Here is a 27,112-nt window from a genome sequence, read left to right as displayed (position 1 = left end):
AGGCCAGTTGTTGTGATTAATGTGGCAAAAACAAGTGATGGCAACATCAGGAAAAGGAAACACAAGAAACGAGAGAAGTACCAGGGCCTTAGAGACGATTTTGAGAAAGCCTGCATGGAGAATGAAGACATCATTGGTGCCAGTGGTCATCTGGGCACTCTGGTCAGTAGAGTAATCCCCAAATTGGAGGAGTGGCTAAAGCAGATCTCAGGAAAAGCATCAGTATATATATATATATATATATATATATATATATATATATATATATATATATATATATATATATATATATATATATATATATATATATATACATACATACATGTAGTTACACATTTAGTCTCAGTGTACATTTGCTATTTTAAACCAAATATAACAAACATTTAATTAGTCCGCGTCATCCTCAAAAGTAGAATTTGTCTTATTTTGAATTCACATTTTTCCAATTTCCGGTAATGTCATAAAATCACCTATTCCAGTTTTTTGCAACTAAACACAAAGTATCTGCCTTTCTAATATCTATGTACTAATTTTACTGATCCGTACCCAACTATATGAAATAGTGTTCCTCTTTGCAAAGTTATCTTTATACAGTTTTCTTTTTAAATCGAGGTAGATGCTAAATCCGCTAGTAACGGATCTATGTGACGGAAACCCGGAGGAAGGTTTTTAACGTAACACTTGCTTCGAGCGTCTGCTGCGTTCGGAAGCGATTGAAAAATCCGATTTAAGAATTTCAAAGCAGAAAAACAACGTAGATGGAATACTTTCACTTACAAATTAATTATTCAGTCCTGAGTTGTGCAGCTTTTTAACAAAAAGAACAAAACTGACGCAATATTTCTATTTATTAATCAAGAAAAACGTACTGTAAACGACCTTCAACAAACCGGCTCTGTAGTTTAAACAGTTAAGAGAATTATACTTTTTAAAGTATAATTTGAGTGTTAAAATGTACAAACAAAATTGATGGCTGGAAAATAAAGTGGTAAAATAATTTATGTTCGTGTATTTCATGAAGGTCAACACGTAATTTTCATATTTGTTTCTAAATTTTCGAGGTTTACCGGAAGTAGCACAAGTTGAAGGGGAACATGGCAGCTTGTGTGAGTGCCAAACATGGAATACTGGGCAGTAAAGCATCGCTTGTTTACTGTCTGCACAAAAAAATAAGGCCGACAAGTATTTGTATCCTAAGAGGATCAGAAATACAAAGTGTGAGAGCGTTAGCCAATGCAACAGTGGGATCTCAGTACAATGAAAAGTACTGTCTGGACTTGGTCAGGTGGGTCAGACTTTGTTTAATGCTAACACATTTTATAAATGCTTTTACAGAAAACACATGCCATCTTTTTACAATAGTCAGGGTACTTACTATAAATGCCATTCGAAGAGTAATGTAAAAACAGATGGCATACCTATTTAGTTCAGTTTAAGCTGGTGTAACATTTCTACGCCAAACTCAATTGAACAGAAAAACGAGTATTAAAAGTTTTAGAGAGGTGCTTGATGTTTATTCTAATCTAAATAGTTTCTGTTTACTCTTCACTTCGGCGGACTTCATTTAACCTATATTGTAATTTTTTAGTACATATTTAAAAAGTTTGAAGTATCTTCAAAATACCTAGAATACCCTTAAGACAAATTAGCCAAATTTTATCATAAAGTGTGTATAAATTTAGTTCAATGCATGTTTTTCTATCTTATTTTCTGTTTTGGTTTGCTTTATTAGTTCATACCAAAGTAAAATGCTATGTAAGATTTTTAAAGGCTGCCATATTTTTGTCTGTTTTATGTTTTTTGAGGGTAACTTGGGTTTGTTATAGCTTTTTATATAGATAAATAATAATATGTATCTCCTCTTATCCATGGCACCCTGGCATCTCTCTTTCCTCCTAAGGTCCAGAGACTATGAAGGCTTTTTGTCGTCTCTCCTCCTCCCAGAGGAGGTCCGGCTCTCCTCTTTAGCTCTGAGAGCCTTTAATGTGGAGCTGGCACAGGCAGGTATCCCTGCGTTTGATTGGATGTGGAATAACATCCTGAATCTCTGCTGTTAATTGTGTACCTGTCACCAATACTGCTGCATCAGCTACCAAGCTAATTTGTTATGTTTATAAATCTGTTTAAGAAGTGTTTATTATTGTTTAATTAGATGTAGTTTTTTTTTACTAGTTTGGCTAATATTAGACTTGCTGTTTTGTTTTTGGACAAGGTGAAGGACTCAGTTTCCCAGAAGACCATTGGTTTGATGCGAATGCAGTTCTGGAAAACAGCCATAGAGGAGATCTTCAGAGACGACCCTCCAAACCAACCAGTCAGCACTGAGCTGTGGAGGGTAAAAAGTGAAAAACATCTATTTGATATTATTTAAATAAACATGAATTTTCTTGCTAAGGATTAAAACTCGTTGAGTTTGATTTTGTCTCACAGGCAGTGAAGAGACACAACTTGACAAAAAGATGGCTGCTGAGAATTATTACAGAAAGAGTAAGACACAAATCTATTTTCTTCTGCTTCTGCAGCTTGTGGTTTGATTTATAAAAGCTGAGATTCAACTACAAATTGTCTTTTAAAGCGAAAACAAGTCACAGCTTATTCAGTGAATCCGTTTATAAGGAACCTGGGACTTTTAACATGTTTAATTGCATATTATAAAAGAAAAATCTGTTTGTCTTACCAGGAAAAGGACTTGGATGACAAAGCCTACAGGAACATTCAAGAACTTGAAGCATATTCAGAGAACACACAGTCCTCTCTTTTATACCTGCTGCTGGAGTGTTTAGGTGAGAGCAGGTGATCTGAAAGATTTACATTAATGCTAGAAACATTGACCATGATTTGTGTTGATGTTCTTTTGCAGGCATAACAAATGTCCACGCAGATCACGCGGCGAGCCACCTTGGTAAAGCTCAGGGGATCGTAACGTGTCTACGAGCGACCCCGTACCACAGCAGCAGGCGGAAAGTCTACCTGCCCATGGACGTCTGCATGCTGGTGAGTTGAGATGTCACGATTATAAACTCGATGTGTTGCATCATAGTGACAGAACTGTCAACACCAGAGAACATGTAAACAAAAAAAAAAATTGTGCTTCTTTACTAATTTGTTTGTTTATTTTTATCAGTCAGAAAAGTCTCAGAAAGTGTTTGCCACACTTTGTGCTGATCAGAGTAGTTGCAACCAACTAGCCTGACAAGCCTTACTATAATCAGAGCAACGGACAATGTGGCGTATTCATCGCTATGGATATAAGCCAACGGGGCAGTCTGCCATATAGAAGCTGTACCTCTGTCTGCAAGTTGATGCCAAAGTCGTTTCATATAAGCGTCGTTCCTGAGCCGCTACCATTTTATTTCTTATGCTACCACATCAAATTAGTAATATGGATTAAATCTAACAAATCTGGATTTGTCTTAACTCCATCACTGCCATTGATGACAAAAGTTGACATTTTAATTCCAACTGTTCACTGCAAATGATGATAAAAGTCGTCATTTGCATTTTTTTTACTGTGTGGGCATCGGAATGAGCCCCTGCCAAACATCTCCGCTCTAAAGCTGATCTTCATCCGCATACATCACAAGATCAGGAAGCAGAAAGTCCATGTGCTAGGAGATCGTTTTGGGCCGCTGCTGTAAAAAAAAGTGAAACGCGAACCAGAAAAGCGTCTGCCGATCACAATTCAACAACAGATTATGAAAGAACGGATAACGCTCGAAACGCACAGATTCTTCCTGTTGTTAGAGGCGAGTCTCCGCTTTGTTTTGGTTGTTTTGGCGTCAACATCATCCTAGCACGCAACATTCTGTGACTCTTAAAAATAGTAAAAACGGTGAGAAACGCTGGCAACGAAGGGCTTTACTAATCAGGAAATGGCTGGCAGTGAATGAGTTAACTGCAACAATCATTAAAGCTGCAATGGCAGATTTGGAAACCAAATTAGAGCAAAACATTAATTTTATGTCTCTTAACAAAGTTTTAACACAGTATAGCTATAAATATATTATAGAGATTTTAAAAAACTGGGGGAAAATGTGGTTCTCTTGCATTTGTCTCAAAACTTCAGCTAAAGCAACTATTAGATCATTTGGCTGTCGGTAGGGCTGTGTATTGGTGAAATTCTGGCGATATGATGCGTATCACGACAGGGGCGGCATTAGGCCCGGCTACTTGGGCTGAAGCCCCGGATGTTTCATGGAAAGCCCCAGATCTAAATCGCGGAAGTAACATGCAGTACCAAAGTCCAACAGAGAGGGAGCAGCTGGCAGTAGTTTGTATACAGCCTGCCTGAGCCTCCACCACTGAAGAAGAAGCCCTTCAGCAGCCGGTTTCTTCTGCAGTCTCTGCCTGATACGCATGAGTGAAGATGGACATAAGGACGTTTTTTAGACAAAAAGTACAACGACAGAACCCCAGCTTTGATGAGACTGGTGTTGACTCAGGTTTGTGAGTCTTATTTGAAAATATTTGTTGTGCTGCTGGTTTGCCTAAAGTTAGCTTATCAGGTAAAGTTGATGGAGAAAGAAAGGGAATATTTACTATCATCTCACACTAAACACTAACAGGAACAATACTCTGCCCTGAATATGCTTAATGTGTAGTTTCAGATTAAAAATTATGTGGTACAAGACATATATGATGTTGACTAGTGCGTGTCACGTATGTGTGTGTTCGCGCACGTGCGTGTGTGTGCGCGCGCGTGTGTGTGCGTGTGTTAAGCCCCGGATGTTCTTCATTCCTTAATCCGCCCCTGTATCACGATGCATTCAGTCAGACGATATTAATGATTTTTTTGGGGACTGAATTTATTGTAGGAAAATTCAATAAGCCGTACAAACTGATGCATAACATGTTTGACATGAGGATTAGAGTTATGAACCATAATAGAGGGATTGTACATTTCAGTGGTGGCAACAAAACCTGCTGCACACTGCTGCTATCTAGTGGTCGGCGTTTGAATTGCACCAACAGAAAAAATGCACAAATGTTTGCATGAGAAATCTTTCAAAAATTTGATACACAGCTTTTGAATATTGATATAAATATAGCTGGGGGGAAAATCACGATATATTGCCATATTAATATTTTCTTACATCCCTAGATTTCGGTTTGTCCAAACTTCCACATTTCTCTGGGTCCTCCATTCATAACGCACTCGGGTATTTAGAGCAGAACACCACTGGTGTGAGAGGTTCTCTAGCCTGGCCTCCAGACGTGTCCTCTGTTTAATTCTACAGAGGACTAATGCTTCCCATATGGAAGCATGGGGCTGGCTGGCCAGGCTAGGGGTTCTCCGCTCATTAATATCAGAGAACGAGAAACAGCTGGCTTCAACTTTAAGACAAACTACCAGAGTCCCAAAACGAAAAACAGGATTTGAAGTCACGGACAACAGAAGATGTTTGGACCTAGAAAACAGTGACTGGTGTTTAGCACTATTTCATTTCCTCTTGAAATGGGCTGTCCTGTTCTGGCAGAAGCATCTCAGGGAAGATACCCAAGGGAAGGGTGTTCCGTATTCTCTGCTCCAACACACCTGATTCAGTGGTTGAATCACCTGTTCATCATCATTAAGCTCAACAGAAGCCTGATTTTACATGATAGGTGATTACCTATCATGTAAAATCAGGTGCGTTGAAGCAGAGAAACCTGTAAAATGTGCAGGAAAGTGGTCCTGGAGGACCAGAATTAAGTTATGCAGAAGCTTTAATAAAACTGCACAAGTCATGAAAAAACAAGTCCCTCACTGTTATTGTTCTCTGCTTCCTGAAGAGGGCGCTGGAGGTGTGCTGGAAAACGTTACACTTGTAAATCCTTCAGATGTGTCCAGGGGTCACTTAAACAAATAAAGCAAATATTTGTAATGTCTCACACACACACACACACACACACACACACACACACACACACACACACACACACACACACACACACACACACACACACACACACACACACACACACACACACAGTGGTGTGAAAAACGATTTGCCCCCTTCCTGATTTCTTATTCTTTTGCATGTTTGTCACACAAAATGTTTCTGATCATCAAACACATTTAACCATTAGTCAAAGATAACACAAGTAAACACAAAATGCATTGTTGAAATGATGGTATTTATTATTTAGGGAGAGAACAAAATCCAAACCTACATTGCCCTGTGTGAAAAAGTAATTGCCCCCTGAACCTAATAACTGGTTGGGCCTACCTTAGCAGCAATAACTGCAATCAAGCATTTGCGATAACTTGCTTTTACAGCGCTCTGGAGGAATTTTGGCCCACTCATCTTTGCAGAATTGTTGTAATTCAGCTTTATTTGAGGGTTTTCTAGCATGAACCGCCTTTTTAAGGTCATGCCATAGCATCTCAACAGGATTCAGGTCAGGACTTTGACTAGGCCACTCCAAAGTCTTCATTTTGTTGTTCTTCAGCCATTCAGAGGTGGATTTGCTGGTGTGTTTTGGTTCATTGTCCTGCTGCAGCACCCAAGATCGCTTCAGCTTTAGTTGACGAACAGATGGCCGGACATTCTCCTTCAGGATGTTTTGGTAGACAGTAGAATTCATGGTTCCATCTATCACAGCAAGTCTTCCAGTTCCTGAAGCAGCAAAACAACCCCAGACCATCACACTACCACCACCGTATTTTACTGTTGGTATGATGTTCTTTGTCTGAAATGCTGTGTTACTTCTACGCCAGATGTAACGGGACATTTGCCTTCCAAAAAGTTCAACTTTTGTCTCATCAGTCCACAAGGTATTTCCCAAAAGTCTTGGCAATCATTGAGATGTTTCTTAGCAAAACTGAGACGAGCCCTATCGTTCTTTTTGCTTAACAGTGGTTTGCGTCTTGGAAATCTGCCATGCAGGCCATTATTACCCAGTCTCTTTCTTATGGTGGAGTTGTGAACACAGACCTTAGTTTAGGCAAGTGAGGCCTGCAGTTCTTTAGAAGTTGTCCTGGGGTCTTTTGTGACCTCTCGAATGAGTTGTCTCTGCGCTCTTGGGATAATTTTGGTCGGCCGCCCACTCCTGGGAAGGTTCGCCACTGTTCCATGTTGTTGCCATTTGTGGATGATGGCTCTCACTGTGGTTCGCTGGAGTCCCAAAGCTTTAGAAATGGCTTTATAACCTTTACCAGACTGATAGATCTCAATTACTTTTGTTCTCATTTGTTCTTGAATTTCTTTGGATCTTGGCATGATGTCTAGCTTTTGAGGTGCTTTTGTTCTACTGCTCTGTGTCAGGCAGTGTGGCAGTAATCAGGCTTGGGGGTGGCTACAAAAATTGAACTCAGGTGTGAAACACCACAGTTGGGTTATTTTTTAACAAGGGGGGCAATTACTTTTTCACACAGGGCAATGTAGGTTTGGATTTTGTTCTCTCCCTAAATAATAAAAACCATCATTTCAAAACTGCATTTTGGAACGTATGTGCATGTTTGTATACACGTGTATGCACGCGTATCTGTGTGTATACACATGTGTGCACGCATATGTGCATGTATGTGTATGTAAACACGTTTATGTGCATGCATGTGTACATTTATGTGCATGTATGTGTACGTAAACACGTTTATGTGCATGTATGTGTACGAAAACACGTGTATGTGCATGTATGTGTACGTTTATGTGCATGTATGTGTACATTTATGTGCATGTATGTGTACGAAAACACGTGTATGTGCATGTATGTGTACATTTATGTGCATGTATGTGTACATAAACACGTGTATGTGCATGTATGTGTACATTTATGTGCATGTATGTGTACGTTTATGTGCATGTATGTGTACATTTATGTGCATGTATGTGTACGAAAACACGTGTATGTGCATGTATGTGTACATTTATGTGCATGTATGTGTACATAAACACGTGTATGTGCATGTATGTGTACATTTATGTGCATGTATGTGTATGTAAACACGTTTATGTGCATGCATGTGTACATTTATGTGCATGTATGTGTACGAAAACACGTGTATGTGCATGTATGTGTACATTTATGTGCATGTATGTGTACATAAACACGTGTATGTGCATGTATGTGTACATTTATGTGCATGTATGTGTATGTAAACACGTTTATGTGCATGTATGTGTACATTTATGTGCATGTATGTGTATGTAAACACGTGTATGTGCATGTATGTGTACATTTATGTGCATGTATGTGTACATAAACACGTGTATGTGCATGTATGTGTACATTTATGTGCATGTATGTGTATGTAAACACGTTTATGTGCATGCATGTGTACATTTATGTGCATGTATGTGTACGTAAACACGTTTATGTGCATGTATGTGTACGAAAACACGTGTATGTGCATGTATGTGTACATTTATGTGCATGTATGTGTACGTTTATGTGCATGTATGTGTACATTTATGTGCATGTATGTGTACGAAAACACGTGTATGTGCATGTATGTGTGCATTTATGTGCATGTATGTGTACATAAACACGTGTATGTGCATGTATGTGTACATTTATGTGCATGTATGTGTACGTAAACACGTGTATGTGCATGTATGTGCATGTACAAATCACCGAGAAGAAAAATAAGAATGCAAATGCACCAGCTCCCTGAACTCACAACTCAGATTGCTTTAAGCAATAAAGCTCCGTTTATATTTTCATGTGTTCATTGTTCATTAAATGTGTTGAAGTTAATATATTGATAAATAATAAAAAGTAATTAATAAACCATGTAAATGAGGAATCCACCCATTTGAAGACCCCTGCAACACAGGAAGCATAGTGGACTAAGAAAAAGTAAAGTCCTTCAAGAATAAAAGGGTCCAGAAAATCCTTTATGTCATTTAAAAATCCACTCATTCTTTATCTGTCACTGGCTTGGATGGCTGCTTTTACTTAAAAAAGGGTTTGTGAAAAACGTGATGCCAAAGTTAATAAAATAGCACAACAAACAGAGTCATTTTTAATCAAAACTGGCATTCAGCGAGATAAAAAAGTCATTAAGTCTGGTGTGTTAAGTCTTAGGTAGCTTCGAAACACTCTAGAATTGTTGCGCATAAAGATTTTAGTTTTGGGAAGTGGGGTGATTGAAATGTGCTCCAATCCTTTTCCAACACGGGTTCATGATCTGTAGAAAAAGAGCAGCTTGAGCCAATTTGCTGCCTGGATTGTTGCCGTCTTTGCCCCCCGCTCTCCATGCGCTTGGACGTTGCTGATGTGCTGCAGGTGTGAAATGAGACATATGAGCGCTTCACGAGAACTTTGCTCCCAGTCGGAGAGTCATTGGCTGAATGCCTTCATTCTGTTTGATGTTGAGGTAAAGCACAGCCTAAATCATCAGCACAAACTCATACATCTGTGGATTACGGGGGAGTAATGAAACACTTGATTAGAAGCTTTTAAGGTGGTTCCTGTAAAGATGCATTTTACTATACATTTGGTAGATTTTTCAGGTGGTTCTGTGCAAAGACAGAAGTGTTTTCTCATTTTTTTGCTGCCTGGAACAGAAATTAATTTTCCTCATTTTGTTTGCTGAAACACTATTTCTCCTCAACACCCCCATCGTTATCTGTGCCAGTTTTTTTTTTTTGCCACGGTTTCTCAGTGATGGGGAGCCAAGAGCCGGCTCGACACACCAAGCAAATTTACTGGACCTTAGAGGAGCATGACGAATTCATCTTGGAGAGGAAATTGAGCTGTTCTTTTGGTCTCGTGTCGGATTGAGGAACCAGATTGCATCACTTCACTCGGAGGTGTGCGCTGAGATTTGGGACGAGATTATGGCGGATGTGCGAGTTGTGGAAATGTAACTCAAAATTATAGAATGGTTTAAATTTACATTTTAAAAGATATTATCAGCGTTATCATCCCGCTGGTGCTGAATCTTCTATTTGCGCATTTTAATCTGGATTTTAATCTTGTCAACGATAAATCTTTCTTGTTCCTAACATTTCTGTGGAACACCACTTTTAGGTCAGCCGTTCTGAGTTCTGACGTTAGCTCGGATGATGGAGGGGAAAAAAAGCCACAGGCTGTTACATAAAACATAAAGTAGTGTTGACTTATCCCCTTGGCTTAAAGCCATACTTTGCAACTTTTTCACATTTTTAAATTGATTTTTTTGAGCCAGTATGTGCTAAAATGACCCTTTACAGGGTTAACGAAAGGCCACCCAGCCCCTATCACCCCCTGTGGCCAGAATATTCCACTTGCAACTTCAGACTGGTGGCCGCTGTTTTGGGACCGCCGACATAAATATACGGTTGGGACCGAGAAAAAAATGAGCTGACCTATCTGGCGCTGCAGTCTGGTTCCAGCACGTTTCCTACATGTTTTGGATCACAAACGCAGCTGATTTGTTTAATTTAGTGACAAATCCCTCATGTAGACACTAAGGAAGGCTGGGGAGACATTTCAGCTGTTAGATGAAAGTGTTAAAAGAAGAACACACGGCGAGGAGATTTTGCTTTTGGTTCTACATATGAGCACTAGGGGATGCTAAATGCACGTGTTCCCCTTTAACAGCAGCCCTTTCCATTTTCCTAACATACATCTGCTGCTAAATGATTCTTTAAAGGTGTGGAAGACTTGTTTAATCAATACATTTGCAGTTGACTCTAGTAGCAATGAATGCCTTGTAAGTTTTTTTTCTGGGGTAAAAACTTTTGTTGTGCCTGTTGGAGGACATAGGGAGCCTAAGTCACGCCCATCTACTTCTGCATCATGGGTCCCTGGAAGAACGAAAAAATGAATGCAAGTCAATGGGGCTAAAAACGCTTTTTTCTAATTCTGCTTTTTATGTGCCATGGATTTCACATATGATGCTCAGGGTTTTTCCTGGCTCAAATTGAGGCAGAGGTGGTACCATCCTGACCATGCGCCAGCACATGCATACTCTGTGCATTCAACTGCCTCACTTTTTAAAGGCAAAATATTATAAAAAGCTCAATAATATGCACTAGATTGGTGTTTAGTTCTCTTTTCTTCATTTGATATTTATAGTTAAAAATATTTTAAAATATTTAACCTACATTTCAGTAACATTTTAGGTTTGTATTAATAACACTCATCTTAGTCAAAATTACACATAAATATATCCAGTAAAATATAATGCATTTCATTAACATGCATTTGTGTTGGAAATGGTAATAACATTTAATTTCTGCTGCTAACAATGTAATGGTGGCACGTGTATTATGTACGGGTTAGGGTTAGGGGGTGTTCCATTTTGCCTTGGCCCCCCAAAATGCCTTGAAACGGCCCTGGGTGTGTGACTGAGTTTTGAAGGTGATCTGAATTGTATCAAATGTATAAATGTTACACGTGTACAGCTTGTTGTTTTATACAGGTAAAAATGTGTAGTGGAGATAAATCTACCTACATTTGGCTTTCAAGCTTTGTTTTCTTGTTTTTATTGAACTATTTTCCTGTTCTGTCTGTCTCTCATCTTCCTGCATCTCCTCTAAACTCTCCAGAAAAACTGCTGCCTGGATTCTTACTTTTTTTACCTCATTAGTTACTTTTGAGCAGATCAAAGGGATCTCCTGACCGCAAAGCGGAGAGCGTGTTTCGATGCTGCGTCAGTGAGGTGAAATCACCACAGCACACGATGAGCGGAGCGCGTCAGGAACGATTAAAAGACAGAGTACCAGAGGATATAAACAAGTATGAACGATCATGTGTTAATAATAATGTTTTGTTGCACCACCTTGAGAATGAATCGTGCTTCGGACGCAGCGGGCGCACCAACGATCAGCGCTCTGCGTCCTCTCCGCTCAACAGAATCGCGCTACGCTGAGAGTCCATAAATATTGTAATATAGGCAGAAACTGGATCTTTCCCTGAAAGATATCTAGCCCCCCATAACTGGATCCCTGCTCCTGGATGATAAACCAGACAGAGAGTGAAAAGTGGACATGTCCGGCAAAGAGGACGTATGGTCACCTTACAATAGGACCAACCATAGATATGTACCAGCTAGTGAGAAAAGTGGTTTTTGATCTTTTTCTGCAGCAGTTTTAGTGCTTTTCGGTGCACCGTTGCTGATGCAGCGCCCCTACAGTGGTGCAACGCTGCAACCGCAGTTAAAATAACATCCATATAGCTGGGGGCAGGGTGAAATCAGGCTGGGACGATACAAAAATAGCTGGAGGCAGCCACCATGCAAATTTGAACAAAGAAAAAACCCTGTGAATTTTAAAGACAAATGTTGATACCAAGAACGCGCTTATTTTTGAATGGGGGGGGGGGGGGGGGTATTTTAGGTCTTGTTGTGCAAAAATAAGTCCAGGACTACAAATAAACATCATGAAAGTGACATCATCAAACCAGACACTGAGAAAAACAGAGGCAAAATGGCTGTAAGTTCAGCAAGCTTAAAATCCTTCCTTCAGGAGGAAAAAAACACCATAAATCTGGCCATTTGGTAAGTAGCAGCTACGCTAGCGATCCAGGGTCTATGGCAAAGCGGATTAGAAAATAGCATTTTTAGCCCCTTTGACTAGCATCCATTTTTTTGTTCTTCCGGGGACCCATGAGCCAAGCGAAAAGGGAGGAGACTTAGGCTCCCTATGGGAATCAGCCAGAGAAGAAAGTAGCTTCAGACAGCAAGATTTGGAGTCTTATTTCCTGATATTTGGACATCTCGCCTCTGGTTGGCTAACAGCAATGCAATGCTACCACTGACACTGTTTTCTTAGCATCGCTGATGTTTTATCCCCACAAATAGCACAAGCCTGGAGGAGTTCTACCATGTTGTGGAGTTGCTAATGCTAATGGTTAGCTTCTACTAGAACAGACGGGCTACGCACTCCTGACTACCAAATCCATATAGCCTTCCGCAGTCACAAGCCAAGATGGGCGGAGCTACTTTTCTCTGTGACACCTTTTCTGACTGCTGCTCAGAGTGACCCAATTTTATTTTAACATAAAAACAAGTATCACGTTTTTTTTGTTTTTGTTTGTTTGTTTATTAATGAACAAGACCTTTAAGATATCAACAGTCCACTTAGAGGTGGCCTTTGTTCATACTAGCTGTTAGCCTGTCACTCCTGTGGCAGAATTCATTCCTGGTGTTCCAACCTCAAGCTGCTTTACTTTCCTTTCCCACAGATTAGAGGTGGTTGCATCCCTGGAGCTAAATTGGTCACAGCTGAACTGCAGCGATGTGTTTATCACTAAAATGACACGTCATCTGTAACCTCAAAACACAAGCATCTCTGTGGGCTTTGTTTTTATTTGTTTTCAGCACGGAGTGTCGCAGGAAGACTTTATCCGTGGCAGCCGGGAGCAGAAGGTCCGAGATGTTGTGTACGACATCGCCAGTCAGGCTCATGTCCACCTGCAGCATGTACGTATGCACTCGCCCATCACCATTAAAGAGGTGGTAAATCGGCACGTGTGAATGCGATTCTGTTCACGTGACTTCTAAACCACAGGCTCCCACATGAAGCTGTTGCAACCCGACAGAACTCGGCTGAGGCGAATCGCAGACGTGAAATTATTCACTCGATTCTTTGGTCCAAAGCACAGCGAGTCCAATGCAAGCTTTCGAGAATAAAAATTTTCATGCAAGTGTTTGTGAGATAAGGCTTGAGAAATGTGGCTGATTGGGTTTGTGGGAAAGTGATTTATAAAGAGGACGTGGGATTCTGCTCATCAAACTGAGCGAGTTAACCATGTAAACCACAGAAGAAAATAGAGAGCAGTTTGATCATTCTTGAGTCTGAGTAGACTTTAAAAATATTAATTGGCTGTTTGTGGCAAACTGTTTTCAGTGTCCCTATTAGTGAAAAGATTAGGTTTGATAATAAGAAGCATTTTAAGCTGAGATCCTTCAGCTGGAGGTGGTTCAGCAGGACTCCTAATTCCCAGAGGCATCATTAGCTTTTTGAGGTTTCCTCTCCTGTGTCATGGACCGACTCAGGCTTCAAACGCATTATTAGGGTCAACTGAACAAAGGTGCTGATTTATTCATGTTTATGAGCCAAGAGACGCTAAAAGGATGACCCAGAGGGTCAGCCACACAGTCGTTGCTATGAATGCCGGAGGATACAGAATGGTTGGTGGAATAGTTTATTAATAAGGAAGTGCAGGGAGATTAGAGCATTATTCTGAAAGGCAGAAGACAGAACAAGGCGTGGATTACAGTCCAGGTTAAAATGGTTCTGATTTCAGAAGCAGCTGGAAACTAAAACGCAGCCAAACGTAAAATAATTCATCAGTGACAGAGATGTTGATATATATCATTATATATGGTCAATCTATTCATCCATTCATCTATGCAGTGGGATTAGCCAGCTCAAAAATAACCAGAAAAAAGGCGGACATGACGACCGTATCGTGCAACGCTGTAGTTTTTTAGCCGTAGTCAAAGATGGCGTCTGGCGACGGCGCAAACATCTTTATTTAGAAGAAAGGCTTTTAGCGCTTCTTCTAGTTGTGGTTTTAAAGACACGTCCAAGTTGTTTAGAACAAAGAAAAGAGCCACAGCGAACTCCGCTTCAGACGCCGTCTTTGTTTTTTTTTTTTTGAGAATTTGAGCGTCCCGGTGTGTGACGTATGCTGCTCAGCGCTGAGTAGCATGGTTCGAATTCTCAGGGGGTGGGGTTATTAGAATGGGAGCCTTACCAGGCCCTTTGCTTCTCATATGGAGGCATTGGCATGGCTGACCAGGCTACCAGCCACCTCAACTGTCTCCTCTCGATGTGAAAGAGCAGCGATTCTACTCCGAGCCCCTCCCGGATGCACAGAGCACTGATTCTTTAGCTTTCTTTCTGTTTCAGCTAGCTGAAACATGTCAGGTAAAAAACTTTTTTTTTTTACTAAACTGTGTAGGAAAAGAAGAAAATGGATAGCGAAGACAAACACAAAATAAGTATACAAAAGCTTTTTATTCTTTTGGTCACTACCCAATAGGTGAGGGTTGGAACGTAGATCGATCGGTAAATCGAGAGCTTCGCCTTCTGGATCGGCTCCCTCTTCACCACGACAGACTGGTACAATGCCCTCATCACTGCAGACGCAGCACCAATCAGCCCGTCGATCTCACGCTCCATCTTTCCCTCACCTGCTAACAAGAACCTGAGATACTTAAATTCCTCCATTTGAGGCAGGACCTCGTCCCCGACCTAGAGAAGACATTCTACCCTTTTCCGACTCAAGCTCCTGGTCTCAGATAGTTAAATTACCTTTTTGTAATTTTCTAGGTCAAAGAAAATTGTCGGTCAAATATGAATGAATAAGTCAAAAAGACTGGCTAGTGCAGGAGTAGATTTGGACCAAACGCCAGATTCATAATGTCACAGCACTCATTCAGCATGTGGTCTGTGACGCCTTTCCACAGCTAAAATCATCACTCCATTCAAAAAATTAGTGCAGTAACATCCCCATCAGAAGCAGTTTGGTTTTTTTTAGACCCTTGAATCCCTTTTAAGCCACTCAAACAGCAGGAACAGAAAGGTTTTCTATTTGTTAAATGTAAATGAGCGTCACTGATGGTTGAAACTTTGGCATGCTGTGATGCACGACCTGCACCTGCACCACTGGGTAATTAAAAACGTCTCGCAAATGTCTTACGTGTTACCAGTAACTCACTAATGTATCTCCTGGGAGTTAGCAGCTAATTTGCTTGGAGATTAGTTTTAAGTCTCTATTTACGTGCATCATTGCTTCTTTGTCGGCTTTTTCATTAAGCAGCTGCTCAAACCCTCATCAGTGTTTATATTCTGTTTGGTCCCTGTTCACCAGTTAGGAATGTTGCCAGAAGCGAAATCAGGTCTGATTAGACGGGATAACTAGGACAGTAGAATATAAAGTAAGGTTTTCTTGTCCAACATGCATTTAAGTGTTTTTACTATTTTATGTTTCTTTCCCTGTGGTGAACTACACTAATTATCTAGAATTACAGGCATTAAACTAGTTTAGTGACTCGTCATCGTTTCCTGAGCTCTTAATGAGATGTCTGGTTCATTTGGTTAAACTACTGCAGGATTAACTGACTGGAGAACTGTCCTCTTAAAGAGGACAAATACTTTATAAAGTGATTTCAGTTATGAGAATTACACCATTCACCAGTGCTCTTGGGAATATTTTTACATGTTTCTTCCATTTTAATTGATTTTTGCTAGAGAGTAGTGACCCTTCATTTCATACGGCAGCCATTTTCAAGGACAACTTGGAAAACACAAACAAAAGAAATCTTAAAATCTCCAAAGACCAAATATGCAACTGAGAGGATCTGTCTTTATTTTGAGTAATTTCTTAAAGGTGCAAAATGTAAGAATGACATCCTGTGGTCAATTTAGGTAACTGCAGCCATTTTCTTAAGCAATAAAATCCCTTTCTCGCTGCCGTTCCATCAGTTCATTACTGTTGCCAGTTATGGATCAGCCCCAGAAGGTTCTAGATGACAAGCTGGTGTTAGCAGTCTTGGGTGTTTTATGGTAGAGAGCATTTGCCACATGTCATGACCCGACTCCACGGGCACCACGTCACACCTGATGTTCTCCTGAACTCCACTGCCCAGCATGCACCACACCAGACTTTCCTGCTCACGTCACCTAATCCAACCTACATACCGTAATTTCCGGACTATAGAGTGCACCTCAATATAAGCCGCACCTACTAAGTTTTTAAAAACACATGGAACTGTACTTTTATAAGCCGCACTGGGCTAAAAGCCGCAGATATCTACTGAATTGAAAACATAGTTTAACTGAACGTAACTGAACTGATCAGTATCAAACAAAACTGAAAAGTTATTGATTAGTTTATTCATCCTCCTCCTGCACACTGAAACCACTGAAGTCATCTTCTTCAGTGTCGGAGTTGAACAGCCTCAGAAGAGCTTCGTCACATACCTTTTCTGTGGCGATGTCAGTGTCGCTGTCTGTGTTGCTGTCATCATCCCGGGGAGAAGCTGGCTTGAATGAGTTCTTCCCGCTGTCGTGTCCAGCGCCGAACCATGGATTCATTCATGCCAAGCTTATGTGCGGCAGCACTGTTTCCCTCCTTTACTGCCAGATCGATGGCCTTCAACTTAAATGCGGCATCATATGAACATCATGCGTGTAGTTACCATGATGGGGGTATGGATTTGAAAAAAATTCTTTGTTGTGCCGGCTGCTTGCATGTGCTAAATTACAGTATTTTCCGAACTTTAAGCTGCTACTTTTTCCCACGCTTTGAACGCGGCTTATAATGAGGTGCATGGCTTTAAAAGGATGGATGCTGGAAAGGAGTGCTACGGAAAGTGCCCCGGAGGATTTTTTTCACAGTAAAACGGCTCAGCGTGTTTTCACCGCTTCACCCCGGGATGATGACAGCAACACGGAGAGAGACACTGACGTTTTCAATTCAGTAGATATCTGCGGCTTTTAGTCCGATGCGGCTTATATTGAGGTGCCCCATAAAGTCCGGAAATTACGGTAAAATGAGCACTTTCTTCGATTTCCACTTTTGACTTCCACCTGTTTCACTTTCTGCTAAAAGCGCCCCCTGACAGGTGAAGGAAAATCTTCAGTAAAGCCGCACCTCATTATAAGCCGCATGGTTCAAAGCTTGGGGGAAAAGTAGCGGCTTATAGTCCGGAAAATACGGTATATACGGAAGTGCCTGACTTCGGCCCCCCATTCAGTTATCGTTTCCTGTTTTACCTGAACTTTGCCCCGAGTGTGTCTTACCAGCCAGTCTCCTTTCGAGACCCACTAGTCTGTCCAACCAACCTGAAAAGAAATAACTTCTGGGTCGCTCCTGTTTGCTGTCTTTAAACAACTCTGGAGCTTTCCCCTGGGCAGTGTTGAATCAGCAGAATGTTACTGCAGCAGCACGTCATAGCTGCTGATAGGAACCGCTGTGGTCAACAGAACCTTTTCCACCGGAGCCGTCAGCAGCGCGAGTCGGCCGCGTCTCAGCAGCAGCATGTCGCAGCCCTTACGCGCCGGTTCTATTTTCTACGCGCGACGCCTCAAACGGGTCAAGTTCGACATTTTTGGGGAAGGAAAGACAGGAAATCGGACGCGGAAATGGTGCGAAGCTCCCGAGATTTTCAGAATAAAGAAACGTACTGCCTTCTGGTTTCTTTACTTTAAAAAAAGTTACTAACTGTGCTGCCCCGTGAGAAGTTATCATCTACCTAGCGGTCTCCTTTGTTTTTCAGGTCTGTATTGGCGATTATAAAACAGACAGAACATAAAACACAAACCGTTTGGAGCCATGTTGTAGTTTTCTCCTTGTTGTTGTGTTTACTGACGAAGTCACTCGTGTGACTTCGTGCTTGGTCGGTGACAGCTGCTCCCCTGCTGCTTCGCGTCTCGTGGGAAGGGCCAAGCAGCAGCCGACGCGAGCAAGGCGTGCTGCTGCAGTAACGTGCTGCTGACTGCTCCGGTGGAAAGAAGGGGTTACAAATGCCTTTGCTGCAGCGTTAGCTCGCCAGAGACACGGTAACCTCACAAACTCACAGAGTCCAATCAGTGACAACGTGCCTCTTTTGTTTGTAGAACACTGTAGAGTTCTTACATACTCCTTTAAGGTGTAATTACATCAACATTAGAAAAGAAGGACTCTATAAAGGACAGCTTTTTAAGCTCTAGCACTATAATTTGGTTTTTAACAAACAACCATTACAAAATTAGTGTTATACACAAAAACAGTCACAGTAGGGGAATTTTATGTATTTTTATTTACCATTCTTGCAATCAATCAGCTTTTTTTCTCGATAAAAACAAGAAAATTGAAAACTTAATAATTGCAAACTGTTGTTAATCTCTAGTTTTGCTTAAATATATTTAAAACTAAGATCAAAGTATACAGAATAAGCATGTATGCAAAAACAGCAACACTTTACTAATTCATTAGCTAATGGGAACCAGCCTCATTTCTGCACCCTATATGGAGCAGATGATAAGATTTTAATTTTTATTCCTGTCTGTATTAATAAAATATCCTGCAGACTTTACACTAGAGACTTTTACACTCATCACAACAGAACAAGCACAATGCACTTTACAACGCTCCAGTATATTGACCTGCATCCTGCAGAGTCCTGCTGCTGTGTCAGCTGATGCTGTTTAGAGAACACTTAATGAAACAAGGTCATTCCAAACTTAATCTGTTTCTGCTGTGACAAATTTCACCCTCACAAAAAAAGCAAAGTTTCTCACAAAGAAAATTCAGTGTGAAAGTATTTTTTTGCAATTCGCTGCAAGTAGAAATGCTGCAGCTATGACTGGAAACATGCAAGTATAAATAAAAATACAATTTCAGTCAAAAGGCTAAAACTAAAGTAAAATTTCTTGTCGAAATTAACACTGCTGTTAAGATAATCTCTCATATCTTCAGCTATGTTAACTTTCTGCAGGAGGCAAATCCATAATGTAAACTTTTTAAAATATTTTTTATTGCATTGATAATCTATCTTGGATCATTCTTATACTATTATATATATTTAATACTATTATTAATATATTATACATATTTAATATATCATAGATACGAATCACACCAGAAATCTACCTTGTTCCATTTAAAAGACTAAACTGCAAAACATCTCTAGCATATACTTTTATTAATTTAGGCAAGTTTCACAACATCACTGTTGAAATAGTGCCCCAAACCATTACAGTGGCTCCTCTGTGTTTTACACATGGTTGTTAAAAAAAAAGCACTGTTGCCCCTTTGTTTTGGCCTGATTTGTACTTATTAACAAATTTCTTGGTAAATTTTGATTCTGTATTTGTGTTGGATTTATTTGTTTTTTTATGCACTTATTTTTGGCACAGTTCCTGTGTAATATGGCATTACTCACTCTTTTCTCACTGATTTCCTTTTTTGCGTTTCCATTATTAGTATTTTTTTATTTAGTTTTGATGAAGCTTTGGTAAATATTAAATGGGTGCATTTAAGTGTAAAACGGCTTGCTGTGCACCTTGCCAAGATATGACACATTTTAAGCTAATGGCTCCTTAAATATCACCTTGTTGATGCAAGAGTGTACTTTTTTTATTACTGTGAAACTCAGCTGTCTGTAGAATTTGTGGAACAAAAGTATGTGCTATTAACCATTTTGACAGAACATTTAGTTTCTGTTATTATTCTAGAAGTATGCAAAGGTTAGCTTTAGCAGCTTGACAAAAAAATAATAAATAGAATAAATGAGATAATTTCCCAGGAAATGGTCGGGTCAAACACGGATAAGAATTTGTCAAAAACAAAAAAATGGTTTTAAAAAGTTTGTTTTTAAAACCATTTGTTATTTGTTTAAATAATTTTTCTTTGTCACAAAATTGCAACATGGAACAAAATGAAGATTTGGTTTAATTTTGGCTTTCTCTCCTTCAGGCACGGTCATTTAGTCACAATGTTCCAGCTGCTGCCTCATCGGCCTTCCTTCTCACAGTAAGTCCCTTTTACAACCAGTAGCAGTTTCCTCTCATCTTACAGGGGACATATTATGCAAAACCTACCTTTTGCATCTTTTTGTGCTGCCACGTGGGTCTCTACTGCCGTTATAAACACTCCAAATGTAAAAAAAATACATCCATCCATTTTCTGTCAATGTTTGGTTTTAGGAATTATGTGCCTAAAACAAGCTGTTTCAAAAAGTCACTGTTTGTGATGTCACAATGAGGGAAATTAAAATAAAACTACCTCACATACAAAAGAGAGCTTCTGTTGGAGTAGCAGCGGCTTGACTCAATGCCCTTGCTGGAAATGGGAGCCTCTCAGCTTATAGCAGCCAAACACAGGAGAGGTGGGCGTTACAAAAACAGCTTGTTTTCTTAAAGTGCCAGAATCACTCATTCTGGAAGATATTAAAACAATCAAGAATGAAACAGCTGAAATCACTTTACGTGAGAGGGGTTTTATGCAAAGAACTTCATAAACATGTTTTGCATCAAACATAGAACAATTATAACTGTTGACGTTTTCTGAACAAAAGCCCCTGACTGACGGCGTTTTTGAGCATTTTTACTGTTTTTGAAGAGTCACAGAATATTGTGCTATATGACCATGTAAACACCAAAACTACCAAAAGAAAGAATAGACGCACTTCTCACATCAGGAAGAATCTGCTTGTTTCTGGCTTTTCCCGTTCTTTCACAATCCGCTGTCGAAGTGTGAGCTGCAGAAGCTTTTCCGTTTTGCGCCTCACTTTTCTCATAGTGGTGTCCCAAAATGACTCAGATTCATGGATTTTCTGCTTCCTGATCACGTGACGTGTCACACACATGGATGAAAATCATGAAAGTAGCTCAATGCAACGTTAAAACTAGGACTGGACAATAAAAAATTCTTATCGATCGATATCAATAATTATTGCAAATTTTATAGAAAGTATAGAAAATACATTTTAAGTGCAGCCCTGGCCATTCTATGTCATTGCTTTATGATAAAAACAAGTTGGTTGCATTACCAGACTTGGTTTTTATCGCCAGCTATTGTTTGTTTTTTGTCAGACTTGTAGAAATGGAAATATTGCAACACTGTTGAACTGCTGTAACCTTTCTGGGACCTTTTGTTCCACCTCTCCTTGCTGCAACGTCTTGTTTAAGTCACATTGCTGTCAGATTAGGTTTGTAATAATGACTCTAGTATGAAGCTACTTGATGGGCAATGATGAGAAAGAAAAAGTTTTTATTGATCCATTTTTTTCTTATGTAACCACATGCCTATCGATCGATATATATCTGTTACGTCCCCGACAGGAGATGTTAAAATGCGAAGGAGGGGGTAACATAAGAAAGATGACGGTGGAGTTTAAAATGGTTTTATTTGTAATAAAAGGTTCTAAAAACGGGCAGTTCTAAAAACGGGCAAACAGATGGTGCGCATTATAAAGATAATGCAAAAACAAACAGAACTCTCTAAAAGGTTAACATCACATAAATTATCAGCTATAAAAACACCTGGTGTTCTTAAAAACCTGAAGCTGATAAAAGTCTGAAAACAATCTACTGACTAAAACACCTGGTAAAAACTTATGTTAAAAGCTTTACCGAACTGAAGGTGTTGAAAACCGAAGTCAATAAAATTGTACCAAACCAAGTTAACCTTTAAAACAAACGGGCTGGCTGATCCTGGCTCCTGCTTTTCACTCTCCAGGCTGGCAGCCGTGACAATATCGTTATTGAATTGTCCAGCCCTATTTAAAACAACAGAATGTAAACGGACTAAAATTATCTTTTTTTAGTTACAGGTGTGTTGTAAATTGTCTGTTTTAGCAAAACATCTGGACAATTTTAATTAAAATTCTAGAATACATCTACACATGCATCTAGAACTGAGGTTGTGCAGGAAATTTTTCACAATACTTGACTAAAATTCCTCAGGGAATGCTGGGTCTTAAACCTTAACATTAGACCTAACCTGAAATGTAAAAATGGCGTTGAATCAGAATATCTAATTCCTATACCTGGAGTATATAGAGTATAGAAAAATAAGTGTAATCCAGAATATGTCTGCTGCATGACTTCATATGTTTTAGAGTCCACAATCATGATCCTGCACTGATAAGACTGTAAAGCACCTTGGTCCTCCTGCAATCATGACACCTTCCTGATTATGGAATTTAAATTATTTTTACCACGATGCAGCGGACCTTCACAATGCACCACAGTAGCACGCATCCGTGGGAGAGCAGACGTATTTTCACCCTGCAGAAAATGTTATTCACATAGATTGCAGGTTTGGACAAAGAAATTTTTTTTAAAAAAGACCGAGCCGTACTGGTGAGTCCTGAGGGACATGAGTCACACCAACTCACCCTTTTCGTTCTCAACACATGAAGGCTGATTTATGCCTGACTAGTAATGCCTTTAGAGATGTGGTTACACACCAGAGCTGCAGGATAAAGGTTCTGTCCGATGCTTTTTGGTTACACATTTTCTTACAAACTGTCAGTTTGCTAAATATTTTAAACGTGAACCAAACGCCAGCCTCTGCTGTAGGGATGCATGTGTTGTGGTAATAGTTCACTGTCTTTATTTAGCTGGAATTTTGATGTTTGTGTCAAAGCAGAAAAGCCTGCAGACTTGCTGCAAAGCATTTGAAAAAACACACTTACTGTCTCTGATTTACCACTAGTTTTTTTTTTCTACTGACAAACATGAATGGAAAACAGAAAAGCACCCTCCTAATCAGAGAAACTTTGCAGGAGATGGAGAAAAATGCTATGTGCAACATTTATTTACTGCTCACTTGGTGAAATTAATACTGTGAATTGGGTGATGCAGGAGATTTGCATTGATCACCGCTGTTCATCTATGAGCTTCAGCCAGATAGATTGTTGAGATTAACTAGAGATGACTCTTAATTAAAGGTATCATAAGGAGATTATTAATCCTACATTTTTTGGTTCCAGTGATTGAAAGCAAGTTATTTAAAATCAAATAAAATAAATTGAAGTGTCCAAGAAGATGCTGGGAAAAAATCCACTCAATGAAATGTTTATACACTTTGCAGCTTCTTGGCCCTATGTGTTAATGTTAAAGGCCCTATGTGAGTAAGAATAAAGTGCAGATTTTACAGTGAGAAAATCCCAAATACGTAATGTTTCAGTCATTTTAGAAGGAAGGTTATTCTGAAACATAGTTCATATCCAGCTGGCTGCAGTTTTGCTCCTTTCAAAACAAAGGAAGAAGGGACGTAACTACTGTTTAGCATCAGTGAGTGTGGGGTTGCCGTGTGTCCTGCAAGCTAATGCTGCAGCGCCGACAATTGTAATTTGACGACAGCCGGCAAAAAGCTCCAGAGTTGTGTAAAGTGGTTGCAGTAACCAAATTTTATCACAGGATGACGTTTTTACTTCATTCTTACATAATGCACCTTTAACCCTCCCACTGTCTTTATGGGTGACCCCGCGAGGAAAGTTGACCGTTGAGCAGGATTGATGGTTTATCCCTTGAGGTCCATGTGGCAGGGGTTGAGATGGTGCTCACACATCACCCCTGCCACATGGACCCAAGGGATAAACCATCAACCCTGCTTAATGGTCAACTTTCCTTGCGGGGTCACACCCATTAGGACAGTGGGAGGGTTAAGTAGCATTGCACTGATGGAAGTCCTTTTGTAAACTTAATCTGAAATCTATCTTGGCAGGCTGGTGTATTTTGGGGGTTTAAGATGCAGCAGAAGTAGTTTTATCTATATCTTTACATCTTTACCTTACAAAATTCTTAACTCACTGGTCTGCTTTTATTCTCATGAATTTGATTTGATATTAAAGGGGAACTAGGCGGTTTTGGCTTGCTTTTATCACCACCTAGTGTCCATTTGTAGAACCAAAAGCAAAACCTACCTCCTCGCTCTGCGTTTGTCTTAATAACATATTGATCTAGTAGCTGAAACGTCTCCCAGCCTTCATCAGTGTCTACAGGAGGGATTAATTGCTAAATTAAACAAATCAGCTGTGCTCGTGATCTAAAATATGCAGGAAATGTGCTGGAACCAGACGGCAGCGCCAGGTATGTCAGCTCCATTTGTTTCCCAACAGAACGGTACACCAGTCTTTAATAGCAAGTGAAATATTCTGGCCACAGGGAGCGATAGGGGCTGATTTGGTTTGTACCATTCCATCTTTGTCAGTGGTCTAGTGGAATGAGTGTCCACTCTGGGACATTGGGGTTCAAATCCCGGTCCGGTCATACCGGACTTTGAAAAAATGGGACCCAACGCCTCCTCACTTAACACTCATCATTAAGGGGTTGGATTGGGGGTTAAACCACCAAATGGTTCCCAAGCGCGGCTGTGTCTGCAGCTAACCGCTCCCCCTAGGGATGAGTCAAATGCAAAGAACTAATCTCTCACACACACACACACACACACACACACACACACACACACACACACACACACACACACACACACCAGTGTGTGTGACAACTAGTTGGACTTTAATTTTAACTTGGTAGTACGGAGACATGCAGCAGCATTATCATTGCAAGGGCTCTCCAACGGGCTCCAACGGGCTCACAAGGACAGTCGAAGTAGACTTCACTTTTTAAAATATTTGTCAAAAGCAAAGGAGACCGAAAGCCTGTGATTGGTTAGGAATCCCGCTTCCTTTAACTCTGTCAACAACATCGCCATTCCCCTTCAAAAAATAAAATGAGAATTAAACATATCTAGTGACAGAAATGGAGCATATTGAAGGACTTCTCACAGAAAAGGTCCAATGATGAGACAGTTAAGACACCCGTGACTGAAGGAGTACAAAGATATGCAGCAAACTTTTTATTCATGTCAGGAAATGAGAGGCAACGTGAAGAGGTGGAGGACAAATGTGTCCGTATTAAAGCGTCTCTGAAATACATAAACACACTAGAGACGTGATGGCAGGGTACCCCAGAAAACCGCTACGCCCTCTGCTGTTCTGGTGGAGAATTGCTTTACAACACTGACACCAACGGAGAAGTAGAAAGGGAAAACGTCTCCATCAATATGCAAGCGTCTGAGCACAAAGTTGCTGATGGAGACGTATAAACTACCAAAGACCAGTGTGTGTGTCTGTGTTAAACGTTCAAAGCTGAGAAGCTTTAGAAGCCATGGTGGTATAACTGGTGGAGTTGACTACCAGGGGAAGTTAACTTTTCATTTTAATTCTTAACATCTTCAGTGGAGCAGTCTCCTCCTCTCTGTATTTCTTTTCTATATGAGGTCATGCAAAATCACACCTGTCTTCTTGTGTTGACATGTCCCGGATGAATCCCACTCAGTCCAAGCAGATGCTGTTTTAACCAACTTCTCCACCTGTTTGTTGTGTGTTGCAGGTGGTGTTAGAAGATTATCTCCAGAGAATTAGGAAAGCTGATTTTGACGTTTTCCATAAAAGCGTGCAGAAAAGAAATCCACTCCTTCCGTTTCACATGTACCTCCGATCCTGGAAGAAGACCTACTGAGTTCAGCTCTTCCCTCCCAGTGCATCACAGTTTGATTTGCTGGAGACCAAAGACTCAGTAGCAGATCTACAAACTCCAGCATCACCTCTTTACTTTAACCACAGACCACAGGGGAATGGGGTTTTATTTCACACCAGCTTTAGTTTTTGAAGCGCTTGTTTTCAACTGTTTTATGTGTAAATATGCATAACCCCCCCACCCCACCCAAAAAAAAAAACGAATTTCTTGTCATGTGCATGCTGAAAAGATAGTCATATCTATTTAGTATTTGAATAATTTCTTCTTTTTCTGTTGGTTTAATGTGATTGTGAAAATAAACTTGGTTTGATTTTTTTGTTTCATCATTTTTTTGCACTTTTTCAAGCTCGTTTCAAAGCACAGTGTAATGGGGTAAAAACCTCGCACACACAGCTCTAACACTGCTATTCAATGCTAAAACTAGGATGATACAAACTAGTTAATATATGAAGCTTCTATCATATATCAATATAAAATATTAATATAAGCGATAGAAGATCATACACCAACGAGCTTGGTCTATGATTAATCTACGGATTAATACTTAATTTAAGATACTTAAATTAATAGCAAAAGTTTATTTATTAAACAGAAGACTCAGTAAGATTCTTTTCATTCGATAAATGGAAATGCAACCCTTTTCTGTGTTTTGTTTCAATAATGAGGCAAGTTTAAAAATGAAGACATTTATTACTAACAATTTTTAAACGAGAGATTTGAAACGACAATTATACAATGACAATTCATGGATGGCAATTTTAATGACAATCCTTAACAGCTTCGATATTTAACCTGTTTTAAAACAAACCTGTGTTGGATGGAAAACTAATTTGAGAATGGTGAGTTTGGATGCGTGAATGAAGTTCTCAGAAGGTTTCTTTCAGAGAGAATGAATGTGTTCTGGGTGAAAATTATGTTTTGCGGATAACTGAGTTATTTTGAGAGAAACAGCATCAAACGTCATCTGTCGTGTTCTACCTCACCCAAACGGGACCCCCTTTCGGATCCGGACATCAGGAGGATGGGTTTCATCCAAGATGACATTTCGGCTGGTAGAGGAGACGCAAGTGTCCGATCGTCTGGTCCAGAGATGTCCTGGGTACACGGCTTACGAAGCGTTTGGCACATGAACGTTCTCGCCTTTAACTTAACTTAAGAAATCAATGACTCTGATAGAGTCTCCGTTTATTCTTAGCTATTCTGGTCGGCGTGAC

At 40.0% G+C, this 27,112-nt stretch overlaps 1 protein-coding gene across 1 annotated transcript; it reads left to right on the top strand.

Moving 5' to 3' along the window:
* Positions 1-1,047: 1,047 nt before the first annotated feature.
* On the top strand, positions 1,048-26,094 carry ndufaf6 (NADH:ubiquinone oxidoreductase complex assembly factor 6). Its single transcript, XM_015949971.3, has 9 exons — positions 1,048-1,285; positions 1,901-2,000; positions 2,213-2,335; positions 2,431-2,487; positions 2,681-2,783; positions 2,861-2,994; positions 13,232-13,333; positions 20,323-20,379; positions 25,752-26,094. Exons 1-9 carry the CDS (start codon positions 1,095-1,097, stop codon positions 25,878-25,880), a joined length of 996 nt encoding a protein of 331 aa, XP_015805457.3. The 5' UTR covers positions 1,048-1,094; the 3' UTR covers positions 25,881-26,094.
* The last annotated feature ends 1,018 nt before the right edge of the window (positions 26,095-27,112 follow it).

This window comes from Nothobranchius furzeri, chromosome 5 (genome assembly GCF_043380555.1).
Source record: "Nothobranchius furzeri strain GRZ-AD chromosome 5, NfurGRZ-RIMD1, whole genome shotgun sequence".
Taxonomy (NCBI): domain Eukaryota; kingdom Metazoa; phylum Chordata; class Actinopteri; order Cyprinodontiformes; family Nothobranchiidae; genus Nothobranchius; species Nothobranchius furzeri.
The sequence above is the reverse complement of the archived record's forward strand: the minus strand, read 5'-3'. Positions and strand labels throughout refer to the sequence as shown.

What these genes read in the sequence shown, in the direction of transcription:
- ndufaf6 (XM_015949971.3), top strand. Translation starts at nt 1,095, where the DNA reads ATGGCAGCTTGTGTGAGTGCCAAACATGGAATACTGGGCAGTAAAGCA. An exon ending in TACTGTCTGGACTTGGTCAG is followed by an intron (nt 1,286 to 1,900) that starts GTGGGTCAGACT and finishes TTTCCTCCTAAG; the next exon opens with GTCCAGAGACTATGAAGGCT. An exon ending in TCAGCACTGAGCTGTGGAGG is followed by an intron (nt 2,336 to 2,430) that starts GTAAAAAGTGAA and finishes TTTGTCTCACAG; the next exon opens with GCAGTGAAGAGACACAACTT.